Here is an 18578-nt window from a genome sequence, read left to right on the forward strand (position 1 = left end):
TCTTTACTGTAACTAGAACAGAAATAGAGTCAAGTTTACAAAGGTGATTGCATCCATTATTATTCCAAAGTGACTAATTAAATTTTATTCAGTGTTGCATTAAAGTTTACTTTTAGTCACATTGGAACATTTTATTTAAATGAAAAAATGTGTTGTACGCCACTCACCACACACAGCTTTCCTTAAACTTGGCATTAAAAATGGCATTGTGATGTCACTGAGATCTGCCTACTACTTTATTGTTCTCTTCACTTTATTTTCCATAGAAAAAACTTTCATGTAATGAAATCTCAGCTGGTGCACGCTCATGGTCAATTACAGCTTGTGTGTGTGTGTGTGTGTATGTTAGTCGCTCAGTCATGTCTGATTCAGTTACAGCTTGAGTCATTGTTAACCCACTTAAGAACACTGAGAAATCCAAAAGATGCTGGAGAAATTCATGGACTATAACATATAGTACATATTTAACTTTTTTCCTGTCAGCTCACCTTTTCCTAGGCACAAAGACATATAATTTTGTTCCTTCTTGAGAATTTTTAGCCATGAGACATGATAACCATGACAGGAAACCATACAATTGTTCGCATATCCTTAAAGGAAATGAACATTTTAATTTGGTTAGCTTTCAAAGATTGTTTGGTAGTGGTTAATGAAGACACAGCAGAGAAATCCACTGGCTGTAATTGTAGTATCGGACAGTTTAACCAATAAAGTCTCACATTCCTCAGCATTTACCAAGCATTTTCTCTTTTTTTTTTTCAAGGGATACATTTAAAAATCTCTGCACAGATGCCCACATGTACAGCATGACAACTGCCTTTGGCAAAAGCCTCTTTGTTTTGCTGAATGGTCCCGTTATGATCTTCTTTCTCTGGCTGTTGTTGATTCTTGAAACAAATATAATTCTTTCTTGGTATTAACAGGCAAACTTTTCCTTGTTAATTACTCTTAGTTCAAATAAGTTTGCATTTCATTGAGATCAACAAATTGAAGGAATTAAATAAATAATTCATGTTGTACTCTTACAGTAGCTTTCATTTCTTTACTTCTCAGTTCTTTGAATACCAGTAAATACTAAAATGGTTTTCTTCCTTGCCCATTGTTGTCAATAGTGATTGTGCATAGTTATGTGTGTTGGGAGGGAGTGTGGTTTTGTGGTGCAGTACACCAATGTGAAGTGTTCATAGCAAGAGGTAGGAAGACAACTTCTTTGAACATTTTCTTTTTGACTTTTCTTGCTTTCCTTCTCAGAAGATTGTAGCTCTATTAGGTTTTATTTGAACAGTTATAGATGTATTAACACACACACACACACACACACACACACACACACACACACATCCTCTATGTACCAAACTCTAAGAGGTCTCCTGAACTGTTTTCAATTCAAATAGAATAAGAGGTAATCTGATCTAGAAAATAGTGCATAGAAATGACTTCCATGAAAAGATAGCATAAGGAGAAATAAAATGAGAGTAAAAGCATTTAAAGGACAATGTGCAAGTTAAGTGTTACAGGGACATAAAAATCCATTAAGGATCTTTCTAATTTGTAAATTCTTCATTGTTTTCAGTAAAAACTTGTCTGTTGACTATTATGGCACTTAAATACTTTTTCTAAAGTGAAATTATTTTTTCTGCAGCAGAATCCAAGAGTTGTTCACCCATTATTCAAATAAGATCAGACACTTCATTAGTTCTAAGATGCAAGTGACTGTTTGCATCCATAATCCAGAGATATAAGATTAAACTCTATGCTTTCTACATCTGCTATGTTATAAATATTAAATGTAAAGCCCAGTATTATATATAATGACCATCATTTCTTGGAATGTATATGGCAATCTACTAATACTTAACCAAATAATTATACTTGACTCTACATTCTTTCTATTCAGAGCAAATTTTCCAGAAAGTGTACAGGGTGGATAGTTAAAGAAAATAAATTATTCTTGTTTTCACTGGCATGTATGTTCTCTATAATAATAATAAGTACAAAGCCTGCATCAGTTCTTTTTTTTTTTTTTTTTGGTTTGTAAAAGGAGAGGCAATGCCATTCTTCCCTCAAATGTAATTTCTCTTGAACTTGCAGGTCAAAGAGCTTGATTACATGAATACCTGGTTAAAATGAACTTGATTGGCAGTTCTAAAAACAAATTAGCCTTATAACCCTTAATATAATCACCAATACACTAACACTATCTTTTATGAATCTAAATCGGTAACTGCATTTTCTAATGAACTCACTCTCTAGGATAAGTATTTTACCCAAAATTGGAAAACAAACTCACAGGAAAATTTTCAAATCTATTTTATAGTAGATACAAGCTCATATTTTCCTATGCATCCCCAATATAAATACATATCTAACAATCAGAAATATTCAAGAGCAATAATAAGAGAACTTTTTATTTCTTAGGAATGAAGCAATGTAGTCCTAGAAATATATACTACATTTTCACCTATAAAACTCTTCAGACATACAATTTTACTCAATTTCATTTGATTTTTTTCTCTTGAACAACACCATCTTCATATTTCTGAGCACTTGATAAAATAAATACCAATAATATTTATCACTTCCTTGTAACCACAGATAAATTGGAGAAGAGGGATTGATGCTTTTGGACCTTCATTAGTGGCCTAGTTCTGCTATTAACAAATCAGCTGAATGATACTTTCTGTCCGGTTCCAATCATTAATGGACATGTCAGAAAGATATCCTCTACTTTCCTAATTTTCTTCTTCTATTAAAATGTTTTTCATAACCTTTCAGTAATTTCCCTTAGAAAAATTATCCTAAGAATTAAAAAATAAGGTCGAAGACACACTCTATGTTTTTGATGCCTCTTGTCAGGCAGTCTTAGTCACTTCTCTGAGCATAATGAGAATAAAGTTTTTGATCAAAATTGCAAACATCAACTGTCTGTATTCAGTATTCAGAGCTAGTTTATACAAGGTAGTGGCTACAAACGTCATATACTGGAGGAAGGCAGGAGAAAAAGCCAACTTGTCAAATAATACTATTTCCATTTCATACCCACAGTGTCCCATGGCAATAACTAACTATAGTTATTATGACTAGTGATAGTTATTCCTTCTCTTCAGCCAGTGTGTTTAGAGTCTTCTTGAAGAAAATGCATTTTCACCTGAAGGGGGAAAAATTAAGCCAAAATATGAGGCATGGGATCATAAAGAAGAAAGCTTAAATGGTAGAATCCCATGAAATGTAGGGCATATGAGTGAGATAAAGTCCATTATAAAAAGAGGAGCTAGAGCAGAACTAAGACAAACCGGGTCTATTTCCAACTTTGTATCTTCCTGAGAGGAAATGCCGCTGAGTTTCCAAGCAATAGATTTTGGTTCTAATTTTACCTATGATATAAACCAGTTGTTACCTTCTCTTTCTAAATTTTAAGTTCCTCATGTGTGAAATGATGTTGATGCAGCAGATGATCTCTAAATTATCCACTAGCTTTAAGGTTTCAGACAAGACACCTCAAAAAACCTCTCTACTACATGATTGGGCTAAATATGCTTCACAGGAGATGAACACTCCTTAAAGTGAATAGGATTTGTCACAGTTTATAATCTGCTTTTGTAACTACAGCTCTGTCTCTCCTGATGTTCAACACAGCAGGGGGATGAATCACATCAGATGTGCAATTGCCTACAATAACATATCGTCCTTTTCTATAACAAGTGCTCCATGAAATATTCAAACAAAAGGTTTTTTTTTTCTTTTCCTTTGTGAAGAAAGAAAAATAGAAAACTATTTTTAATTTGTCATTCTGATATTACTTACGCTCTCCCCTTTGAGCTTTAAAACTTAATTACATTGGTAAACACGGTAGAGTAAAGGGATGTAGAACTAAGGATTGACTTTGAAGAAAAGTGCTAAATTTGTGAATATGTAATAAGTCCTGCATTGAGGACTGAGAAGATTACATATTTTTTTCATAAATTTAGCCAACAAGTATAGAATATGGAATGTACTCAATATCTTATAATAATATCTTATAACGGAATGGAACATAAAACACACATATATATATGTAAAAAACTGTGTGGTCTGTCACGTCCGACTCTTTGCAACCCCATGGACTGTAGCCCGCCAGGCTTCTCTGTCCATGATATTTTCCGGGAAGAATACTGGAGTGGGGTGCCATTTCCCCCTCCAGAGGATCTTCCTGATCCAGGGATCAAACCTGCATCTCCTGTGTCTCCTGCAATGCAAATAGATTCTATACCCACTAGCGATCAGAGGTGTTGTATAAAACTGAGTGTGCATGTGTGTGTGTGTGTGTGTGTATATATATATATAAAGGTCCGTCTAGTCAAGGCTATGGGTTTTCCAGTAGTCACATATGGATATGAGAGTTGGATGGTGAAGAAAGCTGAGCGCCGAAGAATTGATGCTTTTGAACTGTGGTGTTGGAGAAGTCTCTTGAGAGTCCCTTGGACTGCAAGGAGATCCAACCAGTCCATCCTAAAGGAGATCAGTCCTGGGTGTTCATTGGAAGGACTGATGTTGAAGCTGAAACTCCAATACTTTGGCCACCTGATGTGAAGAGTTGACTCATTTGAAAAGACCCTAATGCTGGGAAGGATTGGGGGCAGGTGGAGAAGGGGACGACAGAGGATGAGATGGCTGGATGGCATCACCAACTCGATGGACATGGTTTGGGTAGACTCCAGGAGTTGGTGATGGACAGGGTGGCCTGGCGTGCTGCGATTCATGGGGTCGCAAAGAGTCAGACATGACTGAGCGACTGAACTGAACTGAACTGATAACTGAATCAGTTTGTTGTACATCTGAAGCTAACACAGTATAAAAAAATCAATTATATTTCAATAAAAATGTTTTTAAAAAACATAAATTTTAATGTTAGGTACCATTTTTTAAAGTGTTTAAAAGCTTCCTCTTACACTTAGGTAAATAATGTTATTCAAAATATATGGGAATTTTGTGTTTTTTCCATTAAGAAATACATATAGATAGTCAATGAGAAATAATTCATTTCAAAATATTTATGACAGGGCTTGAAAGTTTATTGAAAGGTAATTTGATCTCCTATAGCTTGGCTGCAGCAAGCAGGCCACTCTTGATTATTTCTGCATGCCAAGAAGCCAATTAGAATTACAGCAATCACTTTCTCATGTCTAAATTGCTGAAAATTGGTCATCTGTCTCCAGAAGCAGTCAGGAAATGTACTGCATGTCTACCAACATGTAATCAAAATTTTAGTTTAGAACTAAGAGTGACAACGGAGATAAAAATGGGATCAAATTCAATTTTTAGAAAGATAGGGAAGTGTATCTATCAAATTATTGACAGATTGAGAAATTACCAATTAGCAGAAATTTGCATAGCAAAGACACACATTTTCTGAGATTTTGAGGATCGAATTGTGAGGAAACAATTTTCTGTGACACTATAAGCACAATTTAAGGATATTCTTCCCTGGTGGCTAAGGTGTAAAGAATCTGCTTACCAATGCAGGAGATGAAAGTTCAATCCCTAGGTCAGGAAGATACCAGGGAGAAGGAAATGGAAACTCACTCCAGTGTTCTTGCTTGGAAAACCCCATGGACAGAAGAGCCTGGCAGGCTACAGTCCATGGAGCCCAAAGAGTCAGACATGACTTAGCAACTCAACAACACCAACAACAGATTAAATAGAGAGGTATTGCAAAACTTGCTTGCTGTCATCTCTCCTGCTTGGCTGTAATTCCTAAAGTATCAGTCACACATTTAATATTGATATCTCCAAATAGTATCATAAAGATTGCCAAGAGGTCAATATGCTGTCGCTAAATATTAAGGTAAGAAGACTCCATTTTTCTTAACATTTTATTATAATTATCAGTTGTTAAGAGTAGAGAACTAGGACTGAGGATGGAGTACAGACAGGACAATGCTGATAAGATGATGAGATCACAAAGAGACATGCCGTGGGTCCTGCCTGGCATAAGAAGGGATGATTCAAATCCACTTGGCATGGATTGCATGAAAACATGAGGCAGATTGAAGGGAGGATACACTAGAGAAAAAAAGCCTACTTTGTTGAATTTTTCCCAGATTGGACCATAACCCTATTGAGGGTACCAACAAAGTGTTATTATAAGTTTATTTTATACACATTTCCAACTCATTTTTGTGTGCAGTATGACAGTTTATTGGCTTCCTTGGTGGCTCAGTGGTAAAGAATCTGCCTGCCAGTGCAGGAGACACAAGTTGGATCTTTGAGTCAGGAAGATCTCCAGGAGAAGGAAGTGGCAACCCACTTCAGTATTCTTGCCTGGGAAATCCCACGAACAGAGGAGCCTTGCAGGCTACAGTCCATGTGATTCCAAAACAGTTGGACACGACTTAGTGACTGAACAACAAAAAATGACAGTTTATAGTAGTTAAGTAGCATGTATGAAATTTCAGGTAGAGTTCCAGCAACTTATTCTAAAGTTTTAAACTTGTTCTAGGCTTTTCCTTTAACTTTTTGTAAAGTTATTACTGATTCTTGGATACGAAGTGGTTTCCATAGTTTTTCTACTATTCCTAGAATACACTTCTTTTTCTGTTCTCTTCCTTATTTTTTGTGTCTATTAAGTCTTAGTCACTCAGTTATGTCCTACTCTTTGCAAGCCCATGGACTGTAGCCCACTAGGCTCCTGTCTATGGAATTCTCAGGCAAGAATAGTGGAGTGAGAAGCCATTCTCTTCTCCAGGGGATCTTCCAGACCCAGGGATCAAAACCGGGTCTCCTGCATTGCAGGCAGATTCTTTACCACTGTCTAGCTCTCAATAGATAATCGTTACTTTTCTTCACAACCAATCCAGTATCTATTAATACAAGAGAAATTTAAGAAAAAATAAATTAGTAATGTGAATATTTATTTTCTCTTCTTGAGGCAAGAAGAGGGGAAAGAAGGGCAAATAAAGAAAGTATTGATATCTTTGAAGGGAAACCAGAAAAAGAAAGAAAAGGAACACAATTCAGGGAAAGAAGAAAATGAAAGAGAGGACAGGGTGTTGTAGGCCCATTCCCACCCTGTGTCTTATCTCACACTATTGAAAAAAAAAACAAAACTCAAGTTTATTCTGGCTGATCAGCTCACTACCTTTTGTCTCATCTACAATCCAAATCCAAACTCACAGTAGCTCTACCAAAGAAACTGTGGTTAAAAGAGATTTGCAGCAGGCAGAATTATAGGCAAATAGTATTTACTATGAATTTTTACACAGAAGTGTTGGCAAATGTCTCTTCCTATGTTCTTTTTTTCAGTTCTAAAGGAGAAACCAACAGCAAAACTTCATTATGGTAACTTAGGAGTCAGATAAAGGACAGAGGTAGAAACTAGCCTTCTTTCCTTATGATTCTTTGAATCCAAAGAAGGAATTACATTTACTTAATGGAAAAGATAATTTCTTCATGAAAAAAATCTCTTCTTTCCCTTCTAATTTTCATCCATCCATTCAACCCCATCCTTGATACCCCTCTTTTCTAATGCCTTCCCTAGATTTCAAGTTGGGAAAGTGAGAAAAAAAAAAAAAAAACTTTCCACCTTTGGGCTTTATATGACTCTAAAATGCTACAATCATTTCCCATGATAAAGTGTTGCTATATTCTTTTCCCTCGGAACTAAAAAATAGGTCTTGGGTAGAGACATTTGCCAACACTTCTAGAGGAAATTTATAGTAAACGCCTCTTGCCTACAATTCTCTCTATGGCAAGTCTCTATTAACCAGAATTTATCCATTTTACTAGTAGAGGGATGATGGGCATTCATGATTCCTCTCAATTGGTGAAATTCATATGGACCTTCTGGATTATTAGGAAATAGTGTCAACTACTCTATATTGTATTGTAATGCTTTTAAAAATGATCATCAAATGATTAAATATACAACTATTAAATTCAACCAAGTAGAGCTCCTTTCTTCCTGACTCTGATTTAAAAGCTGTAATTTACTGTACAAAATCCTCACTCCCTAAAGTAAGGAGTCAGACTAAAACAGCAGGGGCGAAAAGCAGAAAACCACAGCTGTATCTTTCAATAGCTGAGGGATAGTTGGATTGAATGCATGGCTTCAGGTCTTTCTATTTTTCAAACGCTGCCCTATTCACAGAAATAAATGGCGCAGTGTATCTGTACTTTCAAAGAGTTGAATATGGATTCAGGAAAGGAGACTAAATTCATCTGAGTTCCACACTGATTTTTACTTAGAAAGCTATCTTTTGTTGCTTCAAATGAAGTGTTGTTAATATCCTGCAAAGTCTCATATATACTATCTTCAGCAATTTACATTTTCATAACGCCACACAGTATACTAAGTCATGATTTAGAAGCATTTACAAAATCATAAATCATGTCTCTGATGCTTTGATCCAAGATAGGATATTTCCACCTCTGAGCATTTAGGTACAAAAAGTACTATTTGATTCATTTTCAAAGATGAAAAAAGTGAAGCATATAATTTTAATAATAGTTTATGGAATTTTTTCTAAAGGTGGAAACTCACAACAAAATTAAAAACTAATTGCCTTTCCTATATTTTAAGCAACAGACAGTAATTAGTTCATTTTCCTAGTTTAAGATCCCATAACCATTTTTATCCTATACTGGTTGGATGCATAGGCTTTAAAAGGTTGGAATTGAGTTAGAGCAAATGTGTGTTCTATTTTACTGAACACTAAAAGTTACAAATGTGGTGTATCCATCTGTGAGTTCTCTCTATATTATAAGATGGCGAATCTTCTGTGATTTCAACAAAAAGGAGAATTCCATTTTTTCCCGAAATTATTTTTAATTATTTAAAACTACCAAACATGCATCTAGGACACAAGATATATATCTTCATCCTAAACATACATACACAGACTTATTTATGATTCTGTAAGCAAAAATGTTTGGAAAGACAATGTTATATCAGTATCTTTAAACAAATGAAAATTTCGTTCTCAGTTCATCTTTCATCCACTAATTATATCGTCCATGTAAATTACTTTGAGACTCTAAAAATATAAATCATATAAGTAATATATACATGGCAGTACGTGGTTATTACTACTATGTTAATGTAACTGCTATACAATAACTTTGCATAAATGAAATAATGTGACTGATAAAATGAGTTCAGTGGGGGTCTTCTCTGCTGGTTAAAACTTTGCCTTCCAATGCAGGGAGTGTATGTGCAATTCTTGGTTGGGGAGCTTTCCCACTTGCATTGTGGCCAAAAACCCCAAACATAAAACAAAAGCAGTATTGTAACAGATGCAACAAAGACTTTATAAAAAAAAATGAGTTCAATTACTTCAATCAGATTTATTTATTTTGAAAATATTTGCACACTTATGCCACTGGTTAGACATCACAGAATATTAAACTTATTTCAGACAAACATGACAATATAGGAGGACAATTTCCTCAAAACACTTGATTTTCTGCATTTACAAAGAACAATTTGAATCTCTCCAGGTCAAATTTTTCTATATGTTTTCTATAGAATCACTGAAAGTATCTTTAATATTACTAAAATAATCAGATGTGGAATCTGAATTAAGGTTAAAATACATGTTTGCGGAGCCAGATGTTAGAAGCCAACTATTCTTCATTGGTTATTTCATTGCATATGTTTGACAATGCATTTTAACCACCCAGTGAATTTGTAGAAGTGATATACTAACTATAACATCTTTCCAATCTTTGTGGAAGAAATAACCACTGGTTTGTAATAGCTTGTAAAAATTAGCATATTTTATATCTAATCATCTCTAATATATGTATTGCAAATTGAAGGTGAATAAAATATGAAAGTGTAATTAACACTCACAAATTGGATTTATTAATGATTTTAGTAGATGTCAAACAAATGAGAACATTTACATTGATCATAATCAAATAATTGTTAAAGAAAAATAATCAAACTTCAGGTATATTTAATGACAATTTTAAAGGTTATCTCTCATTGCTCTTACTACCCTTGTATCAAAAAAGTGTTTTAGACTAATGTCTTTCAGATTCTTGACTATGACTCAATTCATTTAAAAATATGCTAGAACAAACTATGATTTAAGAAAACTTAAATAAATGATAAACTTCCCTAGGAAATCTTTATTAGATAAGATGATATTTCAATGAAGTTTTCATATAAAATGTTATAATATGTATTGATTAGTTAAAAAATATATTGGCTTTTGTGTATTAAATTATGATCTATCATTAGATTGCTCCACCAATTTCTGAGTCTACACATTATAAAACATAACTACATTTTTTAGCTGAATCTATCTGACCTCTTCATAACAATTTGGTATTTATGTTTATGTGAACATCTTCACAAATTTCTTTTTCTTTTCACTCAATAGTACTCATCTGTTAATTTGCAAAAATCTATTAAAATAGTATTTACCTTTTCCATTTTAAGTACATTTGTTCATATTCATCAGGACATAAGTACTTATTTGTAAGTGAAAGCTGAAATAAATTGAACAGTACTTTAAAACGTTAAAATGCAATTATTTAACTTCCTAATGATTCAGTAGTTATATTTCAGCCCTTGTTATACTAAGTTGGAAAAACAGACTCTGATTTCCAGCAACATTAACAAACATTTTTAAACAATTTTAATAAACATTTCACTTTGGTGTCACATACTGCGTTCATTGCGAAGATAACAAATATATGACTCAATACGTGATTTTAAGTATATAGACTGAAATTCAGATTAACAAACATCACTGTAATCATTAAAAATATAGTGAAAGTGAAAGTTGCTCAGTCGTCATATCCGACTCTTAATTTTCCAGGCCAGAATACTGGAGTGGGTAGCCTTTTCCTTCTCCAGGGGATATTACCAATCCAGGGATCAAATCCAGGTCTCCTACATTGCAGGTGGATTCTTTACCAGCTGAGCCACAAGGGAAAAATAAAGATGTAATAGTAACGATTTACATTTGAATACAAATTTTAATTACAGAAATGAAAAACCAGTGGCTGATGGCAGGGGAGGAGCTGGGTCCGTTGCCATATTGAAGGGAAAACAACAACAACAAAAAAGGTAATACATTTTGAAGGAACTTCAATAAATAGATTTGAGTTATGTAGTAGATAAGAAACAACTATAAATATTGAACCAAGCTAAGATTAAATGGTAACTATTTTTTCAATACTAAATTTCCTAAAATAAAAATACATGCAGTATAAATTAAAAGAAATACTTTCACTATTTTAGTTGATGATTTACAGTTCTTAAATAAATAGAAATTATAGAAAGATCAAATGCAGAGTGATTACCTTTCAATATGTATTCATTAATTTCTCTTTTAGGTTATAGAAGTATTATTCAACTAATAGTTTATAAAATTAAAAAAATATGCTTGCATTCATGATAATTTTCTTTTTTATTAGTTTATTTATCTATTTTTTTAACTTTACAATATTGTATTTCTTTTGCCATACATTGACGTGAACCCACCGTGGGTGTACATGTGTTCCCCTTCCAGAACCCCCCTGCCACCTCCCTCCCCATCCCATCCCTCCGGGTCATCCCGGTGCACCAGCCCTGAGCACCCTGGACTGGTGATTAGTTTCACATATGATAATTTACATGCTTCAAAAACATTTTGAAATAAGTGCACACTGGAATTGTTTCTGGGATAACACAAAACCTAGTACATGCTTTTGGAAAAATAACATTAAGATTAAAAAGAATCAACTCAAAAAACAAACCAAAGATTTATTTAACATATTATCTATGATTCAAATTTTCCACCCAGATGATAAAAGGCACAGGAACCAGAGATCAAATTGCAAACATCTGCTGGATCACTGAAAAAGCAAGAAAGCTCCAGAAAAACATGTATTTCTGCTTTATTGACTATGTCAAAGCTTTTGACTGTGTGGATCACAATAAACTGTGGAAAATTCTGAAAGAGATAGGAATATGAGGCCACCTGACCTGCCTCTTTAGAAATCTGTATGCAGGTCAGGAAGCAACAGTTAGAAATGGACATGGGAAAACAGACTGGTTCCAAATAGGAAAAGGAGTACGTCAAGTTTGTATATTGTCACCCTGCTTATTTAACTTATATTGAGTACATCATGAGAAACGCCAAGATGGATGAAGCACAAGCTGGAATCAAGATTGCCGGGAGAAATATCAATAACCACAGATATGCAGATGACACTACCCTTGTGGCAGAAAGTGAAGAACTAAAGAGCCTCTTGATGGAAGTGAAAGAGGAGAGTGGAAAAGCTGGCTTAAAGCTCAACATTCAGGAAACTAAGATCATGGCATCCTGTCCCATCACTTCATAGCAAATAGATGGAGAAACAATGGAATCAGTGGCAGACTTTATTTTTTGGAGCTCCAAAATCACTGCAGATGGTGATTGCAGCCATGAAATTAGAAGACACTTACTCCTTGGAAGGAAAGTTATGACCAACCTAGACAGCATATTAAAAAGCAGAGACATTACTTTGTCAACAAAGATCCATCTAGTTAAGGCTGTGTTTTTTCCAGTGGTCATGTATGGATTTGAGAGTTGGACTATAAAGAAAGCTGAGTGCCGAAAAATTGATGCTTTTGAACTCTGGTGTTGAAGACTGTTGACAGTCCCTTGGACTGCAAGGAGATCCAACCAGTCCATCCTAAAGGAGATCAGTCCTGGGTGTTCATTGGAAGGACTGATGTTGAATCTGAAACTCCAATACATAGGCCTCCTGATGTGAAGGGCTGACTCATTTGAAAAGACCCTGATGCTAGGAAGGATTGGGGGCAGGAGGAGAAGGGGACCACAGAAGATGAGATGGTTGGATGGCATCACCAACTCAATGGACATGAGTTTGGGTAAACTCCGGAGTTGGTGATGGACAGGGAGGCCTGGCGTTCTGCGGTTCATGGGGTTGCAAAGAGTCAGACATGACTGAGGGACTGAACTGATGATAAAATTTAACCAGTGTAAATGCCATAGTTTGTGTAAAGAAATGATAGCCTTCCTTGATTAATGGTAAAAAATAAATAAATAAATACTTAAGGCTAGAATTTATCTATACAGCTTTAGAGAAATAACTAACCCCAAATTTCTAGTATCTCACTAGCAGTGCCTAAGCAGATCCTTTCACAATGTAGTATAAAATCCCACTGACTACTATCCTAGACCTCTCACAATAGAGCTAAAATTCCTGTGTGTGTGTATGTGTGTGTGTGTGTGTGATAAACAACCATTAATTTCTGACTTTAGAATCTCCTTGTCTAAAAGGAAAGTGCAATTCTAACAGTGTGTGCTCAATCCCTCATTCATGTCCTAATCTTTGCCACCCTATGGACTTCAGTCTGTCAGGCTCCTCTGTCCATGGGGTTTTCCAGGCAAGAATACTAGAGTGAGTTGTCATTTCCTGCTCTTGGAGATCTTCCTGAACCAGGAATCGAACCTATGTCTCTTGCATCTCTTGCTTTGGAGATGGAGTCTTTACCACTGAGCCACCTGAGAAGCTCAATTCTAAGAGGAGTAATGCCTTAAATCCAACAGCACTGATTTATTTTAGTAGAAATAGCTAGCTATCTGTTTATTGTGTAGAGAATAAAGCCTGAAAAAATAAGATATTCGTAAGAACATGTTGATGTCGGAAAATCAAAGGAAGAGGGTGGGCAGGGAGAAAAATTCTACAATCTAGGATATTTTCCAAATAGTGTTAGGTCATTTGGGACATACAACACAAGTGTCCTTGCTGCTGGTTTATTGAATGGAGACACTAGAGAGACAGAGAATGCAGATGGTAGAAACTGAAAGGGATAAATGTTGGGACAGGTTGAACAGAATCAGTATTTTCACATCTTATTTTTTTTACTGATAGTCAATTACAAAAACAAGCTACTAGTTTGGTATCCATTGTTTTAAAGTCATGTAAATACAGTGCATTAAATCATGCTAACATTACCACTAATAATAATGATGCTGGCTAAACATTGCACAGTGTTTCTATATGCCAGGCACTTGTTAAGATTAATTTTAGATACATTAAGTTATTTAATATACACTTATTTAAACCTTGCAACAACTCACAGAAGTAAGGATAATTATTATCTTCATTTTATGACCTTAAAAAAGACCTTATTCAATCACTTAAGATGATTTCATGTTTGTAGATCTTTTGAAGGGACCTTATAAGATCTTTTGAAGAGATCTTGTATCTGTAGATTTAACTCACTTTTTGCTATATTTTCAGATTTTCAGTCTTTGCTGCTTTTTCTTTTTAAACTCTTTAACTACCACTAAAAACTAAACTAAATTCTATAATAGAGAATCTCAAGAATTGAAAACTAGTAAGATCATTTCAGCATATTAAAAAGCAGAGACATTACTTTGTCAACAAAGGTCTGTCTAGTCAAGGCTATGGTTTTTCCAGTAGTCATGTATGGATGTGAGAGTTGGACTATAAGGAACACTCAGTGCCAAAGAATTGATGCTTTTGAACTGTGCTGTTGGAGAAGACTCTTGAGAGTATCTTGGACTGCAAGGAGATCCAACCAGTCCACCCTAAAGGAGATCAGTCCTGGCTGTTCATTGGAAGGACTGATGTTGAAGCTGAAACTCCAATACTTTGGTCTCCTGCCGCGAAGGGCTGACTCATTTGAAAAGACCCTGATATTGGGAAAGATTGGAGGTGGGAGGAGAAGGGGACAACAGAGGATGAGATAGTTGGATGGCATCACCAACTCGATGGACATGAGTTAGGGTAGACTCTGGGAGTTGGCAATGGACAGGGAGGCCTGGCGTGCTGCTGTCCATGGGGTTGCAAAGAGTCGGACACGACTGAGCAGCTGAACTAATTGAACTGAAGATCATTTAGGAGAACAGACCTTTGTGTAAGTGTCAGTTTGAAAGTTAAGAAGCACATTTAATTTAGAATGAGATAAATGGCTTCTTTTAAGGAGTTTATCCTCATGATATTCACTTGCTTTTCCTTTAGTATTTATACTTTTGGCATTAAAGCAAATGCTTTTGGGTTAAATCATTAAGAGGAACAATGCCTAATATTCCACTCTATTTTTCAAAATGTCAAGTGGTATTTTGGCTAACCATCAGTATCCCTCAATTCGGGGCTAATTCTGAATCTGCTGTGAATGGTTGAATATTTTGTGGATCAACAATAAAGAATTTTTTCTAGGCTCTTTAATGAAAGCAAACCAAAAACCACCTACGTGTAACAAAGCAGTGTTGAAAACATTTTTTTTCCTAATAAATATTCCATATATGTGAATAAAAAAAATAGACAATTGTGGTCAATATATTTCCTTGTTTTCAATTTTAGTTCTCTGACAAAATTCAAATATAAAGCAGAAAGATACATTATTACTTACATAGACTGACCTATTACTTTTCTTAAAATATGCTACAGTCTGTCAGAAAATCCATACTCTATAATAACGTGGTACCATTACCATAGATTTTGCTAACATATCTGCATCACGTTGAGTTCTGATATCGTAATAATGATAATAAAACAACTAGGCACTGAATAAATGTCATCTTTCATCACAGTACAAAATATCTGTGCTTGTGTCTTCCTTGCAATATCAGTATAGGTTGCTTGTATGCAAACTGCAGTTATTTGGAGTGAGACAGCAGAGGGAAAAAAGCAAATAAAAGTGCTTTTTGTGTGTATGGGCCTCCAGATACCACAGTCCACTAGCTACCCAAATTGTTTTCAGGCATTTTGGCATATCTCATCAAGTCCTTCAGATTAAATTTGCACTGCAGTCCCAGATGTGAAAAGATAGTATTTTGCACACTAGAACCCAGAATTTCAGCTTGTTTTTACACAAATTGCTTCAAAAAGCCATTGAGACTTGACATCAGATTATCCCCCAAACAAAATCTCTATATTGCATTAGAATATATCCTGCTCAAACATAAAAATAAATTATATTTATTTTTTTAGACAATAGGAGTATCCTTGTGCACAATTTCATCTTCCTTAAAATCGTCTGAAACAAGTGGCCCTATCTCTCAGCATAATTGTTCTTATCCTGTATTTGCTGTCACCTCATTAAGTGTACCTATCACGAAAAGTCAGTAATGTCACGTTCTCCCATTCTTAGAATTAATCCTAAATCATGAACACTTGTGGTGGATGAAGATATTTTTGTTCAATGTCTTTTATTCTGGGGAGGTGTAAGAGAATAAACTACATCAGGTATCAGCATAACTTTTTAATTTTTGTGTTAAATTATAATCGCTTAAAAAGCACATAGTAATTTGCAGTGTGTAACAGCTTGATTCAGTCTTACATACATGTAGTTTTGATTTTTTTCTTTCTAAAAATACAATCAAGAAGCACAACCTTAGAGTTAGTAGGAATAAATATGAGCCATTCTAATGATTAGCACTAATCTGACTTTCACCCAAATATAGTAAAAGATAAAATAATATTTTATACTGGTCACCAAAATTGCATAAATTGACTTAAAAAATTGATTGACTTAAAAATTATTTATATGAAGATGTATAACTATTTAGAGGTGAACTAATGGAATAAATATGCTTAGAAACACTGGCTATATTACTTGGTAGACATAGCATTTTATATAGGTATGTGCAAAATAGTTCATCAGATCATGGAAAGTGCCAAATTCTTTGTTTTAGAAAAGAAGGTGATTTGTGGAAATAGAAGTGGAATCATGTGGGAAGAATATTAGGCTTTAGAAACCTAAACATAGTTGTAAACAGCAAAAGCAAAATGAAATAAAATCATATTAAATCATTGTTTATCAATGTTGGCCATGACATGAAAGCTAGACTAAAAGAAAATCTTCAATTCTGACCAGGAAAAGGTATTAATCTGAAGTTCAGTGCATTCTGCTTTACTTAATCTAATTAAACTAATTAATCTGAAGTTTATTCCATACATGCTGAAGCAGTGTACACTCATGATTAGGGGATGAAAGTAGTAATAATACATGTTTTGTGAAGCATACTCAATCATGTCCAGCTCTGCAACCCAGTGGACTGTAGTCCTCCAGGCTCCTCTGTCCATGGGATTTTCCAAGCAAGAATACAGTAATGGGTAGTCACTTTCTCCTCCAGGGGATCCTCCCAACCCAGGGATCTAACCCACGTCTCCTGCATCTCCTGCATTGGCAGGTGGATTCTTTACCACTGAGCCATCTAGGAAGCCCAAATAATAAAGGTAGATAATTTCAATAAAAATTATAACGAAATTCTTGGTTACACAGTTTTTCTTGTCATTAGTGAGTCCAGGGCTTCCCAAGTGGCGCTAGTGGTAAAGAACCCGTGTGCCAATGCAGGGGATGTGCGAGATGCAGCTTCGATCCTTAGGTTGGGAAGATCCCCTGGAGAAGGGCATGGCAACCCACTCCAGTATTCTTGCCTGGAGAATCTCCATGGACAGAGGAGCCTGATGGGCCCCAGTCCATGATGTTGCAAAGAGCTGGACACAACTGAAGTGACTTAGCATGCACAGAGAACAAGGGCAAGAAAACTAACAGTCTCCTGCTCAGACGGTAAGAATCCACTAGCAATGCAGGAGACCTGGGTTTGATTCCTGGGTTGGGAATATACCCTGGAGGAGGGCATGGCAACCCACTTCAGTATTCTTTCCTGGAGAATCTCCATGGACAGAGGAGCCTGGCGGGCCCCAGTCCATGGAGTCAAAAAGAGTCAGGTACTGCTGAATGACTAAGCACAGCACATATACCTCCAAATGCAGTATCACTTGGTTAATCTATTCAGTTTTAAATATCTGCTTTTATATATTGATAAGTATTGCCATAAGTGTAGCTAAAACAATTAATCTCAATTGGAATTATCATGTAGTGAGCTGGGGCTGTTGTTGTTGTAGTTGTTCAGTCCCTAAGTCATGTCGGACTCTGAGGATGCATGGTTGGCCAAAAAGTTCCTTCGGTTTTTAAGTACATATAAAGGGCACATTTTTCATTTTCACCAAGAACTTTATCGCACAATGTACTCACTATTTTGTTCCACTACATTTCACCATTTTTTCAAGCAACTTCATAATTCCATCTTCCCAAAACTTTTTTTGGGGGGGAGGCAAAGAACTGTTCCAGGGGCCTTTTATAGCCTTCTAGGGAATTGAATTTTTTTTTTCCATTAAGAGAATTTTGTAAAGACTGAAATAAATGGACATCCAAAAGTGCAATGTCTGGTGAATATGGCAGATGAATCAAAACTTCCCAGTCAAACTGTAACAGTTTTTGCCTGGTCATCAAAAAAATATGTGGTCTTGTGTTATCCTAATGGAAGATTATGCATTTTCTGCTAATTTCAGATGCTTTTTGTTGAGTGTTGCTCTCAGTTGGTCTAATTGAGAGAAGCATTTGTTGGAATCAATTGGTTTTCTGGAAGGAGCTCATAAAAGAGGACTCTCTTTTAATTCTACCACATACCCATCACCTTCTTTGGATGAAGGTAAGCCTTTGGTGTTGTTAGCTGTGGTTCATTTTGCTTGCTCCATGGTTTCTTCCTTGCCATTTTATTGTACAGTATCCACTTTTCATCACCATTCACAATTTGTCTTATAAATGGAATGTTTTCATT

At 35.3% G+C, this 18578-nt stretch overlaps 1 protein-coding gene across 6 annotated transcripts in view; it reads right to left on the reverse strand.

Annotated features, from left to right (window-relative positions):
• Positions 1–18578, reverse strand: part of PCDH11X (protocadherin 11 X-linked) — an 868063-nt gene that overhangs the window by 405218 nt on the left and 444267 nt on the right. The window contains exon 6 of one of the 6 annotated variants that reach the window (XM_081567470.1): positions 9310–10906. The exons of the other annotated variants lie outside the window; for them this stretch is intronic. Within the exon in view, the coding sequence (XP_081423596.1) occupies positions 10880–10906 (27 nt within the window). The 3' untranslated portion in view covers positions 9310–10879. Of the gene's footprint in view, positions 1–9309; positions 10907–18578 lie in introns of those variants that run through there. 6 annotated transcript variants of the gene reach the window in all.

Source organism: Giraffa tippelskirchi, chromosome X, assembly GCF_054371585.1.
Source record: "Giraffa tippelskirchi isolate mGirTip1 chromosome X, T2T-mGirTip1v1.2.pri, whole genome shotgun sequence".
Classification (NCBI taxonomy): domain Eukaryota; kingdom Metazoa; phylum Chordata; class Mammalia; order Artiodactyla; family Giraffidae; genus Giraffa; species Giraffa tippelskirchi.